The sequence below is a fragment of the Acromyrmex echinatior genome, chromosome 8 (genome assembly GCF_024713525.1).
Source record: "Acromyrmex echinatior isolate Ae372 chromosome 8, ASM2471352v2, whole genome shotgun sequence".
Lineage (NCBI taxonomy): Eukaryota > Metazoa > Arthropoda > Insecta > Hymenoptera > Formicidae > Acromyrmex > Acromyrmex echinatior.
In genome coordinates, this window is record NC_141859.1 from 10,715,529 (window position 1) to 10,737,832 (window position 22,304).

Here is a 22,304-nt window from a genome sequence, read left to right on the forward strand (position 1 = left end):
TAAATATATCTTTTTGTAAAGAAAATATTAAAAAATGATACATAAAATACAAAAATATTAAAAACAATTTATAGTTTTTGATAACAATAATACCTCTCTTTCTTTCCTCTCACTCTTTATAAATTATACATTTATTTCTATTTGAGCTTGTTCAATATGTCAGTTATTTATAAATTATCTTTGCACACGCTTCCAAAAATTATTACTCTTCAATGATGTTATAAGAGAGAACGTAATACTTATAAATATTTCATGGATATTTTCAAAATTTGTTGAAACAATTTACTTTTGAACCATGTTTTCGTATTCTTATATTAACAGCAATGAATATATTTCAAATGTCCAAAATTAAGTGAAACCTATTTATTTAAAAAATTTTCTAAATGTATGCGAATCAGCTTATATCTGGTGAAGTGCTGAGGCAAAACATAATAAATTTCCATCTATCAGGCAGAGCGATTTCTGCGATCTTACCATGCATAGTATTAGCATTCGCGCATTATTCTTTGACATATCATCAACAGCAATTGTAAAATGCTTCACATACTTTAACACTCTGTGAAAAAGATTTACACTATGAAAAAACAATAAAAAATCATGCATAAATATCGAACACAAATTTTATTTTATATATATATATATATATATATATATATATATATATATGCATATTATATGTAGCTCTTTTTTAATTTCTATCATATATTTCTTCTAAATAAAACATTACTTCTGTCATATGTCTTCTCAATACCGACAATGAGCATAAAGTATAAGCAGGATTAACAATATGAATATAAAGAATTTGATTAAAAACGGAACAATTCCTATCTCACTCTTAGGAAGATTCTACTCACATAAAATTGAAAATTAAAATGATAGAACACCTAAATGTACATATATGTCGAAACAAAAATTTTTTATTTCCTTATATTATACCATGATCATTTTTAAATATGTAAATGTATCAAACATTATGTTTATGTGATTATCATTACAATATTGACTTACCATTAACTTTTGATAAACCGAAGATGCTTACAAGACAAGTAGTTCCTAAAAAATGCGCCAGCAATGTTACACTAAATGCTTTTCGTATTATCTTTCCCATTCTGAAAAAAATCGAAGTTATATAAATGTAATTTATTTAAATTAAAGTTTTTAATAACACACAGAAGTTTATTCCAAATTTCAGTTGTTAAGATAAACAGCTCTATCAAAAGAATAGAACTAAATATCCTCTCTAATTTTATATTAAGTTTGAATATGTTAAAATATAAACAAAAATTTAAGATACTTTTATTATATATAAATTTTTTTTATATGCGTAACTTATTAAAGTCGGAGGAGGAGGCACTTAGTTGTTTTCCCTTGTAAGTAAAGAATTGAAAAAAATTAAGAATTAATTTAACAAAAATCTTTATTTTAGGCAAAAAGTGAAAAAAAAAGAATTTGTTTAGTTTTAATTGAAATGTGAAACTAAAGAAGAGCTTTTAAAAAAAACAATACATGTTTTTAACTAAAGCTTCTGCGGATATATGCATGAGATCACCGGTAATAATCGTACCGGTAATGCATATGCATTACCTGTCACATCTCAGGCCCACAATCACAAACTTCGGTATCTATATTGTTAATGCGCAAAGCAAGAACCCGAATCTGACCGCAAATGTGAAAGACGAGAGTAATCATGATACAGTCAGCGGTGCTTTGTCCAAAAGCACTAATGAAGCACAAACGGCATTTGTCAGACGTATGTAATCGTATATTCGTATACGTACGTGTACGTACGTATATTCTCAATCGGGTAGAACAGATAAAAATGATAAGACAATACATAAATTATTTGAGCCACGTTTGTCACTATTTCAGGTAATCTTAAGAAAATGTTCGACTCTGACGTTAATACTAGCATTAAAAAAATCATTTTTAATAAAATTTCTACCTGTGGCACTTTTTTCAAATTCAAGAAAATACGTAGATTTGGAAAACTTGAAGATAAAAAAAAATATTCATAAAATATGAAAACTCATTCTATAAAATCAAATCATAATAAAAATTAACCGGCGGAACTGCCGGTTAATGAGACTTTATTTGTTTCACACGACGAATATCTTAATCTCCTCGGCGGTTATAATTTATCTCATCAAAATCCTTCATGGAAATCCTCCGTTATGACTTCATCAATTTCATCGTTATATAACTTTAGCGTACTTATTTGCACAAACATCAGTACAAATGCTATGTTCTGTCAAATTTATGATCACGTGCTCAAAATTACTGATGTAAAAAAAAGAAATCCAGATACTCTAAAATCAAGAGCAAAGTAAAGTAGCCAAAATTAATTGGGAAGATAAAATCATTGTTGAAAAGGCCGAAGACCTAACGTCGACCGTTTGTTCCAAGATAACACCTTGACCGCACGATCTAAGTCTTTTTGATCCTCAAAATATTAAAAAATCTATATAATTAGTCGTTAAATAATATAATAACAAATAATTTTTCATGGTTTTTGTAACAGTGAATAAAATTCGCAACTCATCACCTGCATCGTGCTTTACACTGTACTTTCCTCGACAGCTCACACGAAACTGCGTCAAATACAAGAAGGCGGGAGCGCAAGTAATCTCTGTTTTCATACTTAGAACTGTCTATAGAATGTAGAAACAGACTATGCGCAGAAAAAAAAATTAACGTGTAAATTACATACAAGAGTTTTCCGAATCATATGTGCTTAATTCGAAGTAAGATCAATCGTTATGTCTCATAGTTCTTCGGTGTAAATTTGTATGATTACACAAATTGCTGCCAATTGATTCTAGGAATGACCACACATTCAAAGATATAGTTTTATAAATTTCTAAAAATAATACACAATATATTAAATTTGATCGAAAATATATATATTAATTCTATTATATTTTTTCGATCTATTTTAGAAGAAATTTATATATCTGATATATTGTTTTTTAATTTTATTTTTTTATCTTTTTATCTACGATTTTTGGAAAAAAGTATATATTATAAATTACAGTAATTGATACATATGTTCGCTTGGCGCATATTTTAAGTATATTTCTCTATCTGTACTTTACAGAATTATATAATATTGTGTGCTATAAGTAAATTTTCCCATAATTCTTCATAACAGAGTACGTAACATAGACAAATATGCCAAGGAAGTTTTAATAACCTGCACAAAAGTATACATATATCATTATATATGGAATTTTATTCAAAGAAATCGTTGATTAAAAATTTTTGAGAAAAATTAATTAAAGACTTTATTTCCAAATTATATATATATATATATATTTTTTTAAATTCGTATATTTAAAAATAGAGATATATAAGATGGACCATTTTAATTTATCCAGTTTTCTTAATCTTTTCAAAATCTGTAAATTAAAGACAAAAATGTTTCAGACAAAAGTTTTACAGTTTTAAGGGGGAAAAACGATGATGATCTTGTTTGACTTATGAAGATGTCTTTAAGGTCAAGGTTACCTAAAATTTTTCTAATGAAACCTCTTATTTTTTATTATATATTCTTATAGCTGTCTTCAAGACCTTTTGAAAACATTGTAATAAAATTTATTTTATTAACTTTTTTTTATTTTATTTATTTTTTTAATTATAACGCTCGAAAGTTACAGTACCGTTGTCACTTTTGCATTACCCAAAGTGTCAGACTGATGGCTAAAACTTTTGGAATGAAATTTATAATCATGACGTTGACAAGTTGACTTACAGATTACACACTAATTTAATTTGATTCAAAGTCAGGTTCAAGATTCATTAACAGCTGTTTTCCAAAACCTTTGGAGGTATGTATAATTCGGTTGATGTTAAAATGAATTACATACCTCTAAAGATTTTGGAAAACAGCTGTTGATGATCTTGAATCTGACCTTGGATCAAATTAAGTTATAGTATGTAACTTATAATTCATCTTGTCAACGTCATGATTGTGAATTTCATTCCAAAGGTTTTTAGCCATCAGTTTGACACCTTGGATAATGCAAATATGCTAGCGGTATTGTAATTTTCAAGTCATAACTCGAAAAATACTTAATGAAAATGTACTTCATTAAAGCTCTTGAAGACAATGAAGACAGCTATAAGAATATGTAATAAAAAATAAGAGGTTCTATTTAAAAAATTATAGGTAACCTTGATCTGACTTTAAGGACACCTTCTCAAGGCTAACCAAGGTCATCAACTTCTTTCTTTCTTGAAATTATAAAGCTTTTATCTGAAAAATTTTTGCCTTAAACTTACAAATTTTGAGAAAATCGAGTGTATAAATTAAAATGGCCTTCTGTATATACGGTATGTTGCAAGACTATAAAGAATTTTGCAACACATATAATCTTTATTTTTTTTAGTACGATTTAAAATTTTTGAATGTAATTACTTCAAATTCTTATAATCCAATCCTACTTATAATCCAATCAACAAATGTAAATAACATAACATTAATTTAAAAAATTTTTAATTATTTTTATATGTAAGACTGTTACATTAATACACTCACGTCCGTAAAACTGTTTAAAGAAAATATATAAAATTTTCCGGCAGTTATATATAGCATAACTTGGCCCCGAATCATGCAAATTAGCAGACATTTCTTGCAATCGAGTGGCATTTCGTACCAATTGCATTCATAGTATGCATCTTGCACACTTATACACTAAACACAAAACAATCGAATAGTAAGCATTTAATATAAAAATTGCGGTAAAAATTTTTGTTTTTAGTAATGTCAGACAAAGTAGATTTGTTTCTCTGTCCAATATTAATAGGTTTATTCGCGTTGAAATTTTGAAATCTTTAAAAATTTTTATACTTTAAACAAGATAAATATATATTCGGACGTTGAAAAGAGAAAAAGCAAAGATGCTGAATATAAAAAATGTAACGCGAACAAACCTATTGCTTATTGCTCCTCCCAACAATACCTGTTGAGTTAGTTGGTCACCAATTAAACAGTATCCGAAGAGCATGACAAGCGCAATAATAGCAAAAAATATAAAAGTGCAGCAGGTTGCTATTTCTGACACATCCAAGTTCTAAAAAGTATAAAATATCATAAGATTGTATATGTATATCATATATTACATGTTTATATATTATACAGAGTGTTTGGTAACAATAAAACTCTCGTATAGAGGCAGAATGGATTAAACTGAGAAGAAAAGTCTTTTATCATTTTGTATTTTTCGAATTAACGAGGTACTAGTTTATGAAAATAGCCAAATTCGTCCGTCGAATGCAACGCGTGACGAGCTAAGACCATCCAGCAAGGCACGCATTCGCTGTCGCTAGACATGTTAATGCTAATGTCGCTTGTAAACAATGTGCGTCTTTCTAAGGGTGCGTTCCATTAAACCTTAACAATGCTCTCGTGTATTAAAATGGGTATAAAGAGAGTGGCGCCAATGCATGTGCCTAATACTGATTGGCTCCGCCATTAAGTGTTCTTACGATGACTAAAACCTGTTTAATGTTGTTCAAGATTATGATCTTGGGAAATGAAAATAACGGAACAACCTCCAATGATCTTGACAAATATTATCCAGGTCATAATCCTGAACAACATTAAAGAGGTTTTAGTCATCGTTTGGGCACTTTGAGCAATGCTAATGCCGGAGATATTGTAACCTTATAACTCATACATAAAGTACTTAATCAAAATGAATTTAATTATAGTGTTTTGGAAAGCTCTTGAGATGTGGCTATAAGAATATGCAATAAAAAATGGAGTGTCCATTTAAAAAAATCACGTGAGCTTGACCTAATCTTAGCGACGCAATCCAAGATCAAACTCATCTCCCAGTAAATAGGTTTTTAGAAACCCTACAACTTTTGTGTGAACACTTTTTTGATTGGACTTTATCCTGCGAAGATAAAACGGTGGTACGAAACACCCGGTATAGGACGTTCTATAACTTCTAATCATAATTTTGTTGCTTATTCAATATTTAAAATTAATTTTATCTTAACAAAAAATTTAGCATATTTGAATTTTCGCGCATGGTAAAAATTAATAATGACTCCTACACACCGGATGCAGAAACGCTTGATGCGCGATAAAATGTATGCGGTAACCAATAAGCTTACAACTCCTAACATATTCATTAGTTACCGCATTTGTATAGTTGTCTAGTGTACAGGAATCACAAGAGAGGACATTGGATAGCCGGATACCATCCTTGACCGATTGTGCAGTTATTCAGAAGAAGAAAACGAGAGATACGGTCATTTTTCTCGTTTGAATACAGCCCCATAAAAGAGAAAGTATATACAAGTGAACGTGAAATATAATAATAACATTTAATAATATAACATACCATTATAACATAATACAACGAGATAGCCAGTACAACACTGTTGCCAACGAGTTCATCCAAAAGAATCAAATTGAAAGTATCGTCCATAGACCTCGCCATCCTTCGATCACCATAATATTTCCGATAGCATTATATGTATATACAGAAAGAATGAAGAAACAACTTAAATAAAGAGATCTATCATGTATTGAACGTATGATTGTAGTACTCCTACCATATTATCTTGAGATGCATTCGAACGATGCTACGAATTCTGTCTACTATCATGGTTTGCGAACATTCTTTAATATGTCTAATACGATATGCTAAAATGGACAACTCGCCACAAATGTGAAATACTAAGATAACTATCAGGCAGATCGCTGCCATGTGACATATAGAACAGTAAATCATTGGAAACAGACAGAGATACATCAATATGTATGTATGAGTATTGCTGATATCGAAAAATGGATGAATTCTATAGGGCAACGTGAAAGACTCCGTATTGTTTCGTGATGCTGAAAAAAGATGACAGAACGAAGAAATGTTGACAAAAATAGTAAAAAAACAAATTTCTCTTTAATGTATTCTTTAATGTATTTAAAGAATATAAAGTAACTTTTTTCTATAATTTTACAGTGGCAAATTGATTAATAATAAAATAATGAGACAATGTGATGTAAATTTTTATTTATCATACGTACAGTATATGTATATATTATGATCTTTATTTATTATATAGATACAATCATATAATTTATTTAAATTTATAATAATTAGCAAGAAAAATTTGATTTTACATACCTTGATTAATAGTCAAGAGATACATGAGCGGTCTAAGATACAACAATATCACCGTGATGAACATGCCAACAATTGAGCCATAGGAGAATATTTTGGATATAAAATTGTAATTATAGTAAATCCTCTCCTCTTCAAAATTCTCAAATTTGCGTTCAACCATATCCTTTTTTATTACATGAATTAGGAGTTTTAGCAAATTACTGCAGCGTATCAGCCACATTAATAGGAACGTCATGGAATAAGCCATCGTTTCCACAAGATTCATCACCATCAGCTCCAAATTACCAAAAGCATCATAAAAATCGGTATACGCCATAATGAGATAAAGAGTGAAATACGAGATATAAATCGCGAAACGGATATATGTTTGTTTGAATGGCCATATTCCTCCGATGGAAAAGATCCGTTCTAAATGAACAAATAAATCTTCAATACGATTGATTTTGTTCTGTAATATTATATTCTGGGTAAAAGTCGTTGAAAGTGATATAGGTAACATTGATTAAATCGCATAGGTATTAAAGAAAATATATTAATATAATTATACGATCAGTATATCAAACACAGAGAAGCTGTTTTCTCTGGCAAAATGTTTCGTAATAGAATATTAACTTCTTACTTTCATATCGAGTTATAAGTTTTCATCAACTGATCGTCTGCAACTGTGATTTGTTTCGTCGAATCAGACTTGTGCCGTGATTATCCATACATGCGACAGTTTAAACATATAATATCTATAGATTAGACTTATATTTATCTAATGCTTATCATTTCGCTGTTTCTAGATTCTATACACTTTATATATTGTAACAGGCGATCTGCCAAGTTGTTATTAGTAGCTAGCATTTTTCCTAGCGCACTAATTATCTTACCGTCTCATGAAAAGCCGTTCTTTTGATTCATTTAAGACTCTAACAATAAGCTTTTATTTTTTTTTTGTATCTTTCTTTTGTACAATGTAGAAAAATTGCAACGATTGTAACAGATACGATGCAGAGAATCATTAAACTTTTTAATGTTCCTAATAAATTCTTAATAATATTATTAGTGTAATCGTCTTCGCGTGCTGTGCAAATCCATTGTATTAATCGACGTCTCCGCAGAAACAGTAACTGTAGCATTATAAGCAACATGACAAAATCACGCTATGTACGTATTAAATAATAAGATGTAACGGTCAGTGTAGCTTGAGCCTTTCTAACAATATTTATGTAAATCTTGATTTATGAAATCAAAAAGTAAAATATTTACAGAAATAAAGATACATTACATTTCGACATCTACATATTTCTATATTACTTATTATAATATAAAGTTTAATTATTCTGAATATATAAATATATTTCAGCCACTTAATACAAAAGTATTAATGATCTTAGACACAAAAGTACTGATTATTGGTTACTGATATCTGCAAGAATATCTTCGGCATGTGATTATACTTGTAAAAATTTTTTTTCCAAAAGCTTCGTAGATAATAGTTAGTCAAAATAGTTCGAATAGGGAATAGTTTGTGGCTACGAACTGTTCCTGTTGAGTGAAATCATAAATTTTTATGATTAAATTAATGAAAGTCAGCATACTATGGATCTTCTTTACATCTTCAGTGATGCAAAATGTTCTGTTTGAACAAGCGACGAATAGTCACTTTACGAAGAAGTGATTGCTGCCAAATAAAGTCGGACATAGACTTCGTATCTTCATTACGAGTGTGGGGACAAAAGAGAGATAAATTTGAGCGATGACCAGTTTGCCAAAATCAACCTAGCGCATGCGATCTATAAAAATATCAATACTTACTATGTTAGACGATCCCCTCTTCATGGATTTGCACGTCAGTAGACATCTCGTCGACAAGTGCATTTGCAGTATTTAAAGGTAAGAGTGACACGGTGCAATAGAATGTTCATATTGTGATAAACAAGAAAATCTTTACAATTTTACTATTTTCCTATGATTGTTTGTCGAGTTTCACCTAATCAATTATTGTTTTCTAATTATTTTACTTTAAATAACTTGATGATTATGATCGACTTATTAATAAAGTTTCTTGATTACAAATCATCTTGTGTGATAACCTCTGAACGCGTTTAGCTAAGATACGTAACAGTTATAATAATACCAAAAATATGTCAGAGATGGTTTCAGATTATATAAGATGATAACAAATTGAGCGACCTTTTTAAAAGTTATAATATATATAATATATATAAATCAATTGACGCATATCAATTGTGCAATTTATGTAAAAAATACAGTTTACATATAACAGCAATTAAACGATATTTTAAATAAGGAACTTATTTTTATGTATAAAATTTGGATTAAAATAAATATATCTTTTTGTAAAAAAAATATTAAAAATGAAAATATTACATAAAATACAAAACTTTAAAAACAATTTATAGTTTTTGATAACAATGATACTTCTCTTTCTCTCCTCTTTATTATAAATTATACATTTATTTCTATTTGAGCATGTTCAATTTATAAATTATCTTTGCACACGCTTCCAAAAATTATTGCTCTTCAATAATGTTATAAGAGAGAACGTAATACTGATAAATATCCCATGGATGTTTTCAAAACCTGTTAAAACAATTTATTTTTGAATCATGTTTTCGTTCTTATATCAACAGCGACGATATATTTTAAATGTCTAAAGCTAAGCGGAGTCTTTTTACTTTAGAAATTTTGTAAATGCATATAAATCATCAGCTTACGTCAGTTAAAGTGCTGAGACAAAACATGGTAAATTTTCCAGCTATCAGGCAGAGCGGTTTCTGCGATCTTGCCATGCATAGTATTAACATTCGTGCATTATTCTTTGACATATCATACCAACGGCAATTATAAAATGCTTCACACACTTTAGCACTCTGTAAAAATGATTATTTACATTATGAAAAAAACAACAAAAAATCGTGCATAGATATGGAACACAAATTTTATTATATATTATATGTAACTCTTTTTTAATTTTCATTTTATATTTTTATATAACATTACCTCTGTCAAAAGGTTCTCACCGACAGTACAATGAGCGTAAAGTATAAGCAGGACTAAGAATATGAATATAAAGAATTTGACTAAAAGTGGAACAACTCCTGTCTCACCCTTAGAAAGATTCTATTCACATAAAATTGAAGATTAAAATGATTAATAAAAATTGTAATTAATAAAATAGTGAAAACACTTAATCTATATTTTTTAAAAATACTTCAATCACTTTTTATATGTTAGAATTTTTTAATGCAAAATATAAATATACATGTATGTAAAAATTTTAAGTAGATTATCTTACTAATAACAATATTATCATTGTAACAATTAGTGTAAATCAATGTAAATATTGTCAATGCTATGAATTAATTTTTTTTGCATAATATTATTTTAATTAAAGTTATGATATGCGAATTTATTTTTACACACACATACACACACACACACACACACACACACACACACACACACACACACACACACACATGCACACGCACACACACATGTATAGCATGCTCCAAAAATCGCTACTTAAAATATTATAGTAGGAAAATTTTCGAGAAATGAAATAAAAAACTTATTTCTATATTTTAATTTTAAGCAATAGTTTAAAAAACTTATTTCTATATTTTAATTTTAAGCAATAGTTTTTGACTTGTGAGATACAAGAGATTTAATATGGACCATTTCAAACTACATTTAGATAATTCAGTATGACTATTAAGGATATAGCCCTAGTTCATAAAAGTTGTCACAGGGTCTTGAATTATAAGAAATTGATTAATCTTAGTCGAGTATTTTCTTTATATTTGATTGTGATTAATCAATTTCCTAAGATTTAAAACTCCACGACTTCTATGTAGTCTTTAGTGAAAGCACTGAATGATTGATAAATCACCCAGAGGAAGGTTTCTTTGATTTAAGATGATCTTAAGGCTCTTTGTCATTAAATCATATAATTCTTGTATAACAAATTTTTTTTTCTTTCACAGATTCAAATATCCTTTTCCAGGATTAAAGTATATACGTTAGGTATAGGGTAACTCTGATGCCGCGCTGAGATTTATGCCGCAGAAATCAGAAAAAATAGAAGGAGTGGGAGTAATTTTTTCGCAACTATTCTGTTACATGCCTTTATGTTATATTAGTATTGTTATGATTTCTTTCATTCTTATATCATCATTACAATATATCGACTTACCGTTAACATTTGATAACCAAGAATGCTTACGAGACAAGTAGCTCCTAAAAGATGCGCTAGCAATGTTGCACTAAATGCTTTTCCTATTATCTTTCCCATTCTGAAATAATACAAGTTATATAAATGTAATTTATTGAAATAAAAGTTGCTAACAGAGCAGCAGTTTATTCCAAATTTTAATTGTTAAAATAAACAGCTCTAACAAAAGTATACAACGAAATATCTCTTTCAATTTTATGTATAATAAGTTTAAATATGTTAAAATATACATAAAAATAAAAGACACTTTTATTATATAATTTTTTTTTATATACAAAGCTTTATTAAAGTCGGAGGGAAATACTTGGTTGTGTTTCTCTTGTTAGTGAAGAATAGAAAAAAATATAGAATCTATCTAACAAAAATTTTTATTTTAGGCAAAAAATAAGAAAACTTAAATTTGTTTAGTTTTAATTGAAATGTAAAACTAAAGAACTTTTAACAATACATGCTCTTAACTTCCATATGCATGAGCTTACCGCAATAATCGTACATGCATGAACATCACATGTCTCATCTCAGGCCCACAATCACAGACTTCGGTATCTATATTGTTAATGCGCAAAGCAAGAACCGACATCTGACCGCAAATGTGAAAGACGAGAGTAATCATGATACAGTCAGCGGTGCTTTGTCCAAAAGCACTGATGAAAGCAAATGGCATTTGCCAGACGTATGTAATCGTGTACGTATGTATATTCTCAATCGCGTAGAACAGATGAAAACGATAAGGCAATAGGTAAATTATTTGAGTCACGTTTTCGTTGGTCACTATTTCGGGTAATCCTGAGAAAACGTTCAACTCTGACGTTAATACTAGCATTAAAAAAAATCATTTTAAATAAAATTTCTACCTTTGGCACTTTTTTCAAACTCAAGGAGATACGTAGATTTTGAAAACTTGAAGATAAAAAAAAATATTCATCATAAAAATATGAAAACTCGTTCTGTAAAATCAAGTCATAATAAAAATGCAGAACTGCCGGTTAACTAAGACTTTATTTGTTTCATATATTTATTTATTTATTTCACATAATTCTTCTAAATATGTTGAGAGATCAAGTTATATAAAAAAGCTAACTTACCTCCATTTCCGAGAATAATAAGAATCGGAGTCAAATAATATGATGAAGCCGTTATCGTGACAAACACCATCATCAGTTTAAAAAAAATCCTCGACTTAGCGTAGTAAGTGACGAATGTCTTAATCTCCTCGGTGGTTTTATAGTTTGCCTTATCAAAATCCTTCATGGCCTCCATTATGACTTCACCAATTTCATCGTTATATAACCTTAGCGTACTCATTCGCACAAACATCTGTACAAATGCTATGTTCTCTGTCAAATTCATGATCACGTGTTCGAAATCACCGATGTAAAGAAAAAAGTCCAAATATTCCAGAATCAAGAGCAAAGTAAAGTAGCCAAAATTAATCGAGAAGATAAGATCGTTGGATTGAATAGGCCAAAGTCCCAGCGTCGACATTAATCGTTTGTTCCAAAATAACACCTTGGCTGCACGATCTAAGTCTTTTTGATCCTCAAAAAAATATTTAAAAATCTTTATAATTAATCGTTAAATAATATAATAATATATAATTCTTCATGGCGTTTTGTAAAAGTAAATAAAAATTGCAACTCATCACCTGCATCACGCGTTACGTTGTTCTTTCTTCGAGAGCTCGTATGAAAGTGTACCGAATATACGAATGTAACAGTCCAAGTAATCTCTGTTTTCGTGCTTAGAGCTGTCTATAGAATCTGGGATAGAAGCACACGCGAATTATGGGATAGGTAATAACTGCGCCCAAAATGAACGTATGAATTGCATATAAGTGTGTTACTGAACTCACCTGTGCTTTTCATCCAAAGTAAAATTGAACATGATTGGTTCTTCATCGATTGTATGATTACAAACAAAAATTGTATGATTACAAACAAAAATTGCTGTCAAGTTTGTTCTAGACTGCGTGTACAAAAAATTCAGCTTCACGAATATTGTGCAGTGTAACTCTAATCGCAATCTCGGAATACTAAGTTTTTCGTCATGATAAAAAAATGGAAAGAATATGTGCATGTTAGGTTATTTAATTAAATATTTAGCAGATATTTTAATACATTCAAAATGATTTTAAGGCATAAACAAAGGAATGCATTTTATTTACAAATATAAATAAAAATTATTTAAATTTTTTAAAAAATTATCACAAAAAAATTATACAATTATTTTTGTTTTATCATTTTATTATGATTTTTCGGATTTTATATACTTATATAAATTACGATAGTATAAACTCAAAATATAACCTCAGCGTATAAAAAAAATTTTAATTTTTGTATTTCTCTATCTACGATGCAAAATCGTTCAATATTGTGAATTTATATCCTTTAATAATAATTTTCTCATATTCCTTTATAACATAATGGTACGCAGCATCGATAAATACGCCATAGAAGTTTTGATAACCTGCATCAATATGGAAAGTGATCCATTATAACCTTTTCAATTATTTCCCGAATTATTCATTATTCGAAAAAATGTTTCAAATAAAATTTACTCCAGAAATATCTTCAGCTAGGAAAAATATGTATTCATAAGATGTCCTCTTTAAATAAGAATAAGTTTTATTTAAAATATTTTTTTTAATAATAAATTGTTCGGGAGAAAATAACATGGAAAGATTATAATAAATCACACTGTATTTATATACGTATATTATGTAGAATTTTATTAACAAAAATTGTTAATTAAAAGATCTTAAAAAGCTTAATTGGAAGACTTTGTATGCAAAGGGTGGCGCATAAAATATATATCATAAAATTTAATTATTTTATTAAAGCTATATACTTGTAGAGTATCTGTTTTTTAACTGTGTGAATAATATTATATTCGTTTAAGTCAATCGTTTGTTGTCCGCCATTTCACTAACTAGTGTACTTCTTTATCGTAGTATATTCCTTTATCTCCATTCAATTCCGACTCGTGATACTACCTCTAACATAATTTTGAATGAAATACAGAGAAATTTCTCATACTTTAAAAAAACTGATACTCCGAAAATATAGTTTTAATGAGATAATTAAATGGTAATGATATTTCGTACAGTATAATCATTAATATACAAATATTGGATTGTCTAATAATTTTCTTGTGTTTTTCGTAGTTAATGCGTCAACACTAAATATTGTCATTAATAAATGTTTATTTATATTCGTATTTTATAGTAAATATTTTGTGAAAGATGACGCTTATTGTGCATTAAAAAAATTTATTAATTGAGAAAAAATTTATTATGCTATTTTACTTCTACAAAGGAAAAAAAAACGTTATATATAAAACATATCATAAAGAAAAGAAATATCAATTTAAAAACAGCAATAAATAAAAATAGTAAAACAGCACGTGCTGAAAATATTTGTTCTTGTTGTCCATATTGTTGTATATATTTGTTGAAATATCTTATAAAAATGTTTACTATAAATGTGATTAAATATTTATTAGTGACATCATTTAATGTTAACCACATCTTTTAAAAAATAGAGGGAAATTATTTATCAATCCAATATTAAATCTATTTGATAAATTACATTTTTTATTACTTTTACTAATAAAGATAAACACACTTACATCCGTAAAACTGTTTAAAGAAAATATATAAAATCTTCCGGCTGTTAAATAGAGTATAACTTGGCCACGAATCATACATATTAATAGGCATTTCCTAAAACTCAGTGGCATCTGGTACCAATTGCAATGATAGTATGCATTCTGCACGCTTATGCACTAAACACAAAATAGTTGCATGATAAATATTTAATATAAAAATTGCGATAAAAATCTTAGTCATTAATAATTAGACATCGGATTTTTATGCAGATATTTTTTGCAGACATGTACAAAATATGCAAATTTGCACAAATATGTAAAGATGTACAATATGCACAAATAAATATGAATTTTTAGAATGCTTTTTTAATAAATTTCTATTTTGATGTTACTTTTCAATCTGCTTTCTAAAAAAATATGAAATTGCATAAGAATCTGATATTTATATTAATAACATCAAACAAAAGGAGTTTATTCCTCTGTCACCACATTAATTATTTTTTTTTTAATAATACCTGTTGAGCTAGTTGGTCACCAATCAAGCAATATCCAAAGAGCATAACAAGGGCAGTAATAGCGAAAAATATAAAAGTGAAGCAGGTTGGTATTTCTGAAATATCCAAGTTCTGAAAAATGTAAAGTTATTTACAAAGTCATATATGCAGATATGTTCTATAACTTTTAATTATAATATATTTTTTTCAATTATGATATATTTTAATAATTTTTTGAACAATTGAAATATCATATTTTACAAAAATGTTTACTATAACTTTCTTCTTAACAAAAATTTTGGTGTCTCTTTGGACGCAAGAAAACCGTATAGTGAGAGACGGCTAGAGAGTTCAATGCTTTTCTTTGTGCTATTGTGCAGTTGATAGAGAGAAAGAAATGTAGGATGTGATTGTCTTTTTCGTTTTTAAATAAAAATTTTAATAATACTTCTTAGAAAAAAATCAAGAATTATAATATCAGGTAAACGTTATAAATATTTTATAATATAACAATTTCTACCGACCAACACTTGATATTGCTAAATTATATCTTTCATAATAATGATATTCAATAATATGTGATATACCATCATGACATAATACAATGAGATAGCCAGTACAACACTATTGCCGAAGAGTTCATCCAAAAGAATCAAATTAAAAGTATTGTCCACGGATTTTGCCATCCTTCAGTCATGATGTTTCAGCAACATAATACACGAAAGGAATAAAAAGGTAAATAAGCTGAAACCTACTATATATACTATTATACAATATTAATAGTAATATTCTTACCATATTATCTTGAGATGCATTCGAATGATATTACGAATTCTGTGCACTAATATGATTTGCGAGTTTTCTCCAATATGTCTGATACGATATGACAAAATGGCTAATTCGCCGCAAATATGAAACACTAAGACAACTACCAGACATATCGCTGCCATATGACAAATAGCTATGTAAATCATTGGAAATAGATACAAATACATCAATGTGTACGTACGAAGATTAGTAGTATCAAAAAATGAATGGATTCTATATGGTAATGTAAGTAATTCCGTACTGTTACGTAATGCTGGAAATATTAAGAGTAGAAAACAAAGAAACATTAATATTAAAGAAATTTATTTATTCGAATTTTATTTCGAACAAAATACTTATAAATACAGAGTCTCTTTTATAATTATGCAATGATTGCAGAATGTACAGTCACTTCTATAATTATGTAAAGATTTGTCAATATTAACCCGGGAGTGATCGCGTACATTTCGCCGGACTCTTCCATTTTCTATTTATATCTTTCAATTTATTGATACTATTACATTTTTACTTGTAAATGTTTGTTAATGCTTTTTTGTATAGTGTGCAAAAATAAATGTACGTAAAAATGTGACGTAAAGACGCTTATCTACATAAAATTTGATATGTTTGTAATGGTCGGTCTAAAAGTAGCACGCCCACGTTAGTGTTTGTTGTCTCCGCCAGTTTTCGCCATTATTATATTTTTATAAATAAAAAATAAAATTATTATAATTTTCTTATTATTTCGTTACATCTCAATAATTTTAACAAATAAAAAAAGGTAAAATTAAAATAAAGATATATCATATAAGTACAATTGTTTCTAGTAATTATTACGTTCCTTTGTTTTTAATTGATTAATATAAAGTATTATCAAAATGTTTTCTTATTAATTATTATAATAGTAATTATAATCATATATGTATTCTAGTTATAACACATATATGTGCGAAAATATATTTTGAAAATTACCAGAACGCGCCTACTAACATTAGTTTCGAGACGTGCCTACTCCCGGGTTAATATAATGAAGCAATATGATTTAAATATCCCTTTATATTTTAGTTATATTGTCTATATTATAGATACAATAGATTTACAGTACCCTTCATAAGTTTGGGACCCTACGTTTTACAGAAAAGCCATTACATGACAGTGATCTATACATGTTTTTAATTTAAATACTTCATAAGACGTTTAAATGACGATAAATTAAATATTTATCTAGAACACCTATAAGCTTATACAGTCGAAAATATATTGAACAATCATTTCACAGCATCGACACACTCAAGATTGAATTTCACGCTTTGGTCTATTGTTAATATGTATATTGTCACTTGATTTGCAACGTTTTGTTATATATACACAGGTCATTTAATTATAGTTTAACGCTTTCTATAAAAGTGGTAAACTATTTGAGTCGCAAGTTGATTTTAGACTCCGTAAAAATTCCATATTTTAATATAATATTAATAAAATATTAATAAAATATATTAATAAATCTAAGCATATTATTAAATCTTTAATTGAAAAAGAGCTAAATGAAAATATATACGTACATAGATAACATACGTGTGTATGTACTTTTATTTCGTCTTTTTTCAATTAAATAATTATTTACAAACGTAGTTGTAAAACGTAGAGTGTTCTCAAAACTTATGCAGGATATTGTATATTTATAATAATTAGTATGAAAAGGAATAGAATTTTAATAATTTTCACGTACCTTGATTAGTAATCGCGAGATACATAAGCGGTCTAAAATAAAGTAATGAGATTGTGATGAGCATGCCAACATTTGAACCATATGTGAATATTTTAGATATGCGATTGTAGTTGTAGTAAATTATTTCTTCCTCAGAATTCTCAAACTTGCGTTCTGCTATATCCTTTTTTATTTCATCAATTATTATCTTCAGTAAATTACTGCAGCGTATCAGCCACACTATTGAAAATGTCATGGCGTGAGCTATCGTTTCCACGAAACTCATCACCATCAGTTCCAAATTACCAAAAACGTTGTAAAACTCGGTAAACGCCATAATAAAGTAATGAATGAAATACGTGATATAAATTGCAAAACGGACGTACGATCGCTCGGATGGCCATATTCCTCCGACGGAAAAAATTCGTTCCAAATAAACAAATAAATCTTCAATATAATCAACTTTGTTCTGTAATATTATATTTTAAATAGAAGTTGTGATTTATACAACGAATTTTAAATTATGTATAAAAAACAGTTAGATAAGTCACAATGTGTAATTAATATCAAATGGAGAACAGTATTTTCTTTTTGGTTACGGAATATCTTTCGCAAAAGAGTATTAATTTCTTACACTCATAGCAAATCGAGTTGTAGTTTTTCATCACCTGATCGTCCGCGATTGTGATTTGTTTTCTTCCAAATCTTGTGCATTGTTACGTTAATTCATACGCGTGATAGTCGAACAAATAATATCTGGACATTTGTATAGTACCGATTTTGTCATTTTGCTATTTTAAAATTCCGTGTACATTTGATAACATAACAACTTAATAATCAGTCTGCTATTAAGTTGTTATTAAGCTATCATTTTTCTTGGCGCACTAATTATCTTACAGTCTTTCATACAATAAAAAGCAATACTGCTCTTTTATTTTTCTTACATTTATATTACTTCTATTTTTTTATATCCGGCACATCATAGAAAAATTACAACAATCGCAATAAATATAATGTAGGCAGTCATTAACTTTTTAATGCTTCTAAAATTACTAATTGTTGAATTAAATAATAATATTGTCAACATATTTTTCTTCATCTATACACAAAACACTACTTGATAAGATTAGTCTGTGCTTTTCTTTCGAGTGTAACAATTGAAGTTTGATCTTGATTAAGTGTTGGATTCTATCATTCTATAATCATTAGACAAGTGTGATGATATTTAATAATAGTTATTCTATTCATTTGTAATTAATAACAAAATTTTGTATATATAATGAAAATATATTATATCAGATTTAATCAAAAATAATTGGAAAATTGCGAATTTTATTATAATTAATTGTATATTACATAATACAGGATGTCCTAGAACGACCGCCAAATATTTCATATGCTGATAAAGCAACTAAACTGAATCGAAAAATCCTCCACCATTTTGCAGTTTTCTCAATTCTAGGACACCCTGTATAGTGAATTCACTAGCTAGTAAAAAAAAGGAACTCTAATCATTTGATCATAGAAATAATTATATTAGATGTTACTAATCTTGCATTGCTCATGTTGATCTTATTAAATTGAATACATTGTTTTCGATATTGTATATTGTTCTGCCATTTCTTTTTAATTTCTTTTCTATTTATGTTAAAAACATAATTCTTTTTTAAATATTTAAGAATCTAGTTTAAGTTGTTCACAGTAAACAAAATTTAATAATACAGAATGTCCGTAAAAAATATATTATAGATTCATGCTATGCGAACAACATCGATAAGATTAAGTGTAGATTGTAAAATACAACTATATCTGTCATTTTGGGGTGCAAAATCTGTTTCCTGGGAATTAATTATAATTAATCTAAAAGTGTGATAACAAAAACAGGTGTGTAAAATTGAAACACATAATTTGTTTTTCAAATTGATTCTAAAACTGGAATGTATTATTACATATATATCTTACTTTCATATTAAATTAATTGAAACTTTATAGTTTCTTATGATGTTCATTTAAAACTGAAACAGTTAAAGAAAAATTGTCTGCGATATAGATACCTATAGTCAATCGATATCATCGGTCGACGATATATCAATTATTTTCATTACAGCGCAATTGTAACTTTAATCGAAAATGTTGACATAATAATTTAGTTTGTGCAATATTATCCTCATTATACATCTATTATCTTACTTCTTTGTACAATGAAAACAGCCATATGTCCGATGATCAGTCGAAAACCTATTTGCTAATTATTTTTGTTTGGCAGTTAAGAGTTCTGCTGTCTAAAACCTAGAAAAAAAACTTGGCGTAGCATGGAAATCAGTTTTTACGAAAAACTCGCTAATTACAAACTTTAAGAAATAGAAAAAAATTCAGACTGCCAACTATAACTCTATTCAGTGTATCTCGGAATATTGTACTGTACGAATCGAGTATGTGCATTTAAAGAAAAATACTGATTATACAGAAACACTAAATTTTAATATTTATTTGAATAATTCTAAGTATGTATATATATATATATATATATACTCTAAATAAACGTTTACTTACGATTAATACTATTTAAAAAAATGTGTATCAAGATTTAATAAATTTTGTTCAGTGTATTATTACAGTTATTTAGAAATATATTATCAACTGCATAATTCTTTTTAAATTTTTGTAAGTTGTACGTGTAAAAAAGGTAAAAAAATTTAATTATTATCATTTAATTATTATCTGGAAACACGGTACTGTCTCGGTAGTGTCTTGGCACTAAGAAAAGCGAAGCGTCATGGCGTGAGACACTGTCGTGTTCCTTTATGCGAGCCGGCGAGTTGCGGCAGATTTGGAGACATGGTTCTCAATAAAGATTAAATTGATCAATCAAGTACAGTAGAGTAATTTCAAAATGAGATTAAAAATATTAAAGTACGATTATCAAAAAATTAATAGTTTACGAGATACTTAATATTTTATGCCAACATGTGACAGAATGAGTATAAAATATCTCGTAAACTATTGGTTTTTTGATATCATTACCTTAATATGCAGAATAATTAGAGGAACCATATCGTATGAAAATCATACAATTTCATTAAAAAAATGGAGGTGATCTTTTTAGTGCCTCCACCTAGAAGAAAGCCAACATAACTAAAATACGTTCCTTTGAAACCATGCAAAATTTGTTTGGCACTTTTCCTTCTATTGTTATAAAAACAAGCGAGTTATTTAGGTGATCTGTTTTAAATGATTCATCCTGTATAACAAATCAAAGCTTATTTATTGAAAATATATAAATATATTTGAGCCACTTTTAATACAAGAAAATTAAAGATTTTAGACATAAAAGTACTGATAATTGTTGGTCACTGATAATTGCAAAAATATCTTCGGAATGATTATACTTGTAGTAAAATTTTTTTTCCGGAAGTAGGCAATGTTGATCAAGAGGAGTAGTCGAATAGGAGTAATCTGGCTACAAATTGTCCTTGTTGAATAAAATCGTCAATTTTTATGGTTGAATTAATGACAGCCACCATATGAATCTCCTTTACATCTTCAGTGAAGCAAAATACTCTGTTTATATTATATAAGCGAAGAACAAATCATGTTATGACGAAGTGAGAGTCTGTCAAATAAAATCAAACATAGACTTCGTATCTTTATTACGACTATGGGAACGAAAGAGAGATAAATTTAAGCGAAGGCAAGCTTGTCAAAATCAACCTAGCGCAAGCGATCTATAAAGATACTTATCTACTAGACGATCCCCTCTTTGTGGATTCGCACATTAATAGATATCTCGTCGACATATGCATCTGCAGTATTTAAAGGTAAGAATGCACGGTGCAACAAAATATTCACTGTGACGAACAAAAAATCTTTGCAATTTTACAATATTTCTATGATTGTTTGTCGAGTTTCGCCTAACCAATTATTAATGTCTGCTAATTGTTTTACTTTAAATAACTTGATAATTATGATCGACTTGTTAATAAAGTTTCTTGATTGCAAATCATCTAGGATGACTCTCTGAACACATTTAGCTAAGATACGTAACAGTAATAATAACAGCAAAAATGTAGAGATGATTTGAGATTATGTAAGACGATATCAAATTAAACGAATTTTTTAAAAGTTATAATATATGTAAATCAATTAAAGTACAATATATTAATTGTGCAATTTATGTAAAAAATGTTATATATAACAGCAAACAATATTTTAAATAAGGAACTTTACTATTTTTATGTATAAAATTTGGTTTAAAATAAATATATCTTTTTGTAAAAAAAATATTAAAAATGAAAATGTTACATAAAATA

At 28.0% G+C, this 22,304-nt stretch overlaps 4 protein-coding genes across 12 annotated transcripts in view; 1 reads left to right on the forward strand and 3 right to left on the reverse strand.

Moving 5' to 3' along the window:
- The window catches only part of LOC105151406 (putative multidrug resistance-associated protein lethal(2)03659), a 52,127-nt gene that overhangs the window by 7,565 nt on the left and 22,258 nt on the right, over positions 1 to 22,304 (forward strand). The window contains exons 1-2 of one of the 5 annotated variants that reach the window (XM_087408906.1): positions 8,196 to 8,285; positions 8,485 to 9,014. The exons of 2 other annotated variants lie outside the window; for them this stretch is intronic. The gene's annotated coding sequence lies outside the window, so the exon portion shown is untranslated. Of the gene's footprint in view, positions 1 to 8,195; positions 8,286 to 8,484; positions 9,015 to 22,304 lie in introns of those variants that run through there. 2 more of the 5 variants (XM_087408907.1, XM_087408908.1) reach the window with 2 other exon arrangements.
- LOC105151404 (uncharacterized) lies at positions 2,958 to 7,863 on the reverse strand. Its single transcript, XM_011065092.2, has 7 exons — positions 7,756 to 7,863; positions 7,137 to 7,584; positions 6,565 to 6,850; positions 6,351 to 6,450; positions 4,959 to 5,069; positions 4,535 to 4,690; positions 2,958 to 3,190 (listed from the first exon to the last, which is right to left on the reverse strand). The coding sequence occupies exons 1-7, from the start codon at positions 7,759 to 7,761 to the stop codon at positions 3,140 to 3,142; spliced, it is 1,158 nt and encodes a 385-aa protein (XP_011063394.2). The 5' UTR covers positions 7,762 to 7,863; the 3' UTR covers positions 2,958 to 3,139.
- On the reverse strand, positions 9,564 to 13,322 carry LOC105151405 (odorant receptor 4-like). Of its 3 annotated transcripts, XM_087408923.1 has the most exons (8): positions 13,232 to 13,322; positions 13,025 to 13,139; positions 12,465 to 12,939; positions 11,859 to 12,165; positions 11,341 to 11,440; positions 10,146 to 10,265; positions 9,860 to 10,015; positions 9,564 to 9,725 (listed from the first exon to the last, which is right to left on the reverse strand). In XM_087408923.1, the coding sequence occupies exons 2-8, from the start codon at positions 13,028 to 13,030 to the stop codon at positions 9,675 to 9,677; spliced, it is 1,215 nt and encodes a 404-aa protein (XP_087265049.1). In that variant the 5' UTR covers positions 13,031 to 13,139; positions 13,232 to 13,322; the 3' UTR covers positions 9,564 to 9,674. The 3 variants fall into 3 exon arrangements, with proteins under 3 accessions (XP_087265049.1, XP_011063396.2, XP_087265050.1); XM_011065094.2 differs by having other exon boundaries at positions 12,465 to 12,918; positions 13,025 to 13,315; XM_087408924.1 differs by lacking the exon at positions 10,146 to 10,265 and having other exon boundaries at positions 13,025 to 13,315.
- On the reverse strand, positions 13,602 to 21,812 carry LOC147908750 (odorant receptor 4-like). Of its 3 annotated transcripts, none has more exons than XM_087408929.1 (7): positions 19,957 to 21,812; positions 18,016 to 18,463; positions 16,275 to 16,560; positions 16,067 to 16,166; positions 15,501 to 15,611; positions 15,007 to 15,162; positions 13,602 to 13,845 (listed from the first exon to the last, which is right to left on the reverse strand). In XM_087408929.1, the coding sequence occupies exons 1-7, from the start codon at positions 19,960 to 19,962 to the stop codon at positions 13,792 to 13,794; spliced, it is 1,161 nt and encodes a 386-aa protein (XP_087265055.1). In that variant the 5' UTR covers positions 19,963 to 21,812; the 3' UTR covers positions 13,602 to 13,791. The 3 variants fall into 3 exon arrangements, with proteins under 3 accessions (XP_087265055.1, XP_087265056.1, XP_087265054.1); XM_087408930.1 differs by lacking the exon at positions 19,957 to 21,812 and adding an exon at positions 18,663 to 19,950; XM_087408928.1 differs by lacking the exon at positions 19,957 to 21,812 and adding an exon at positions 18,629 to 19,950.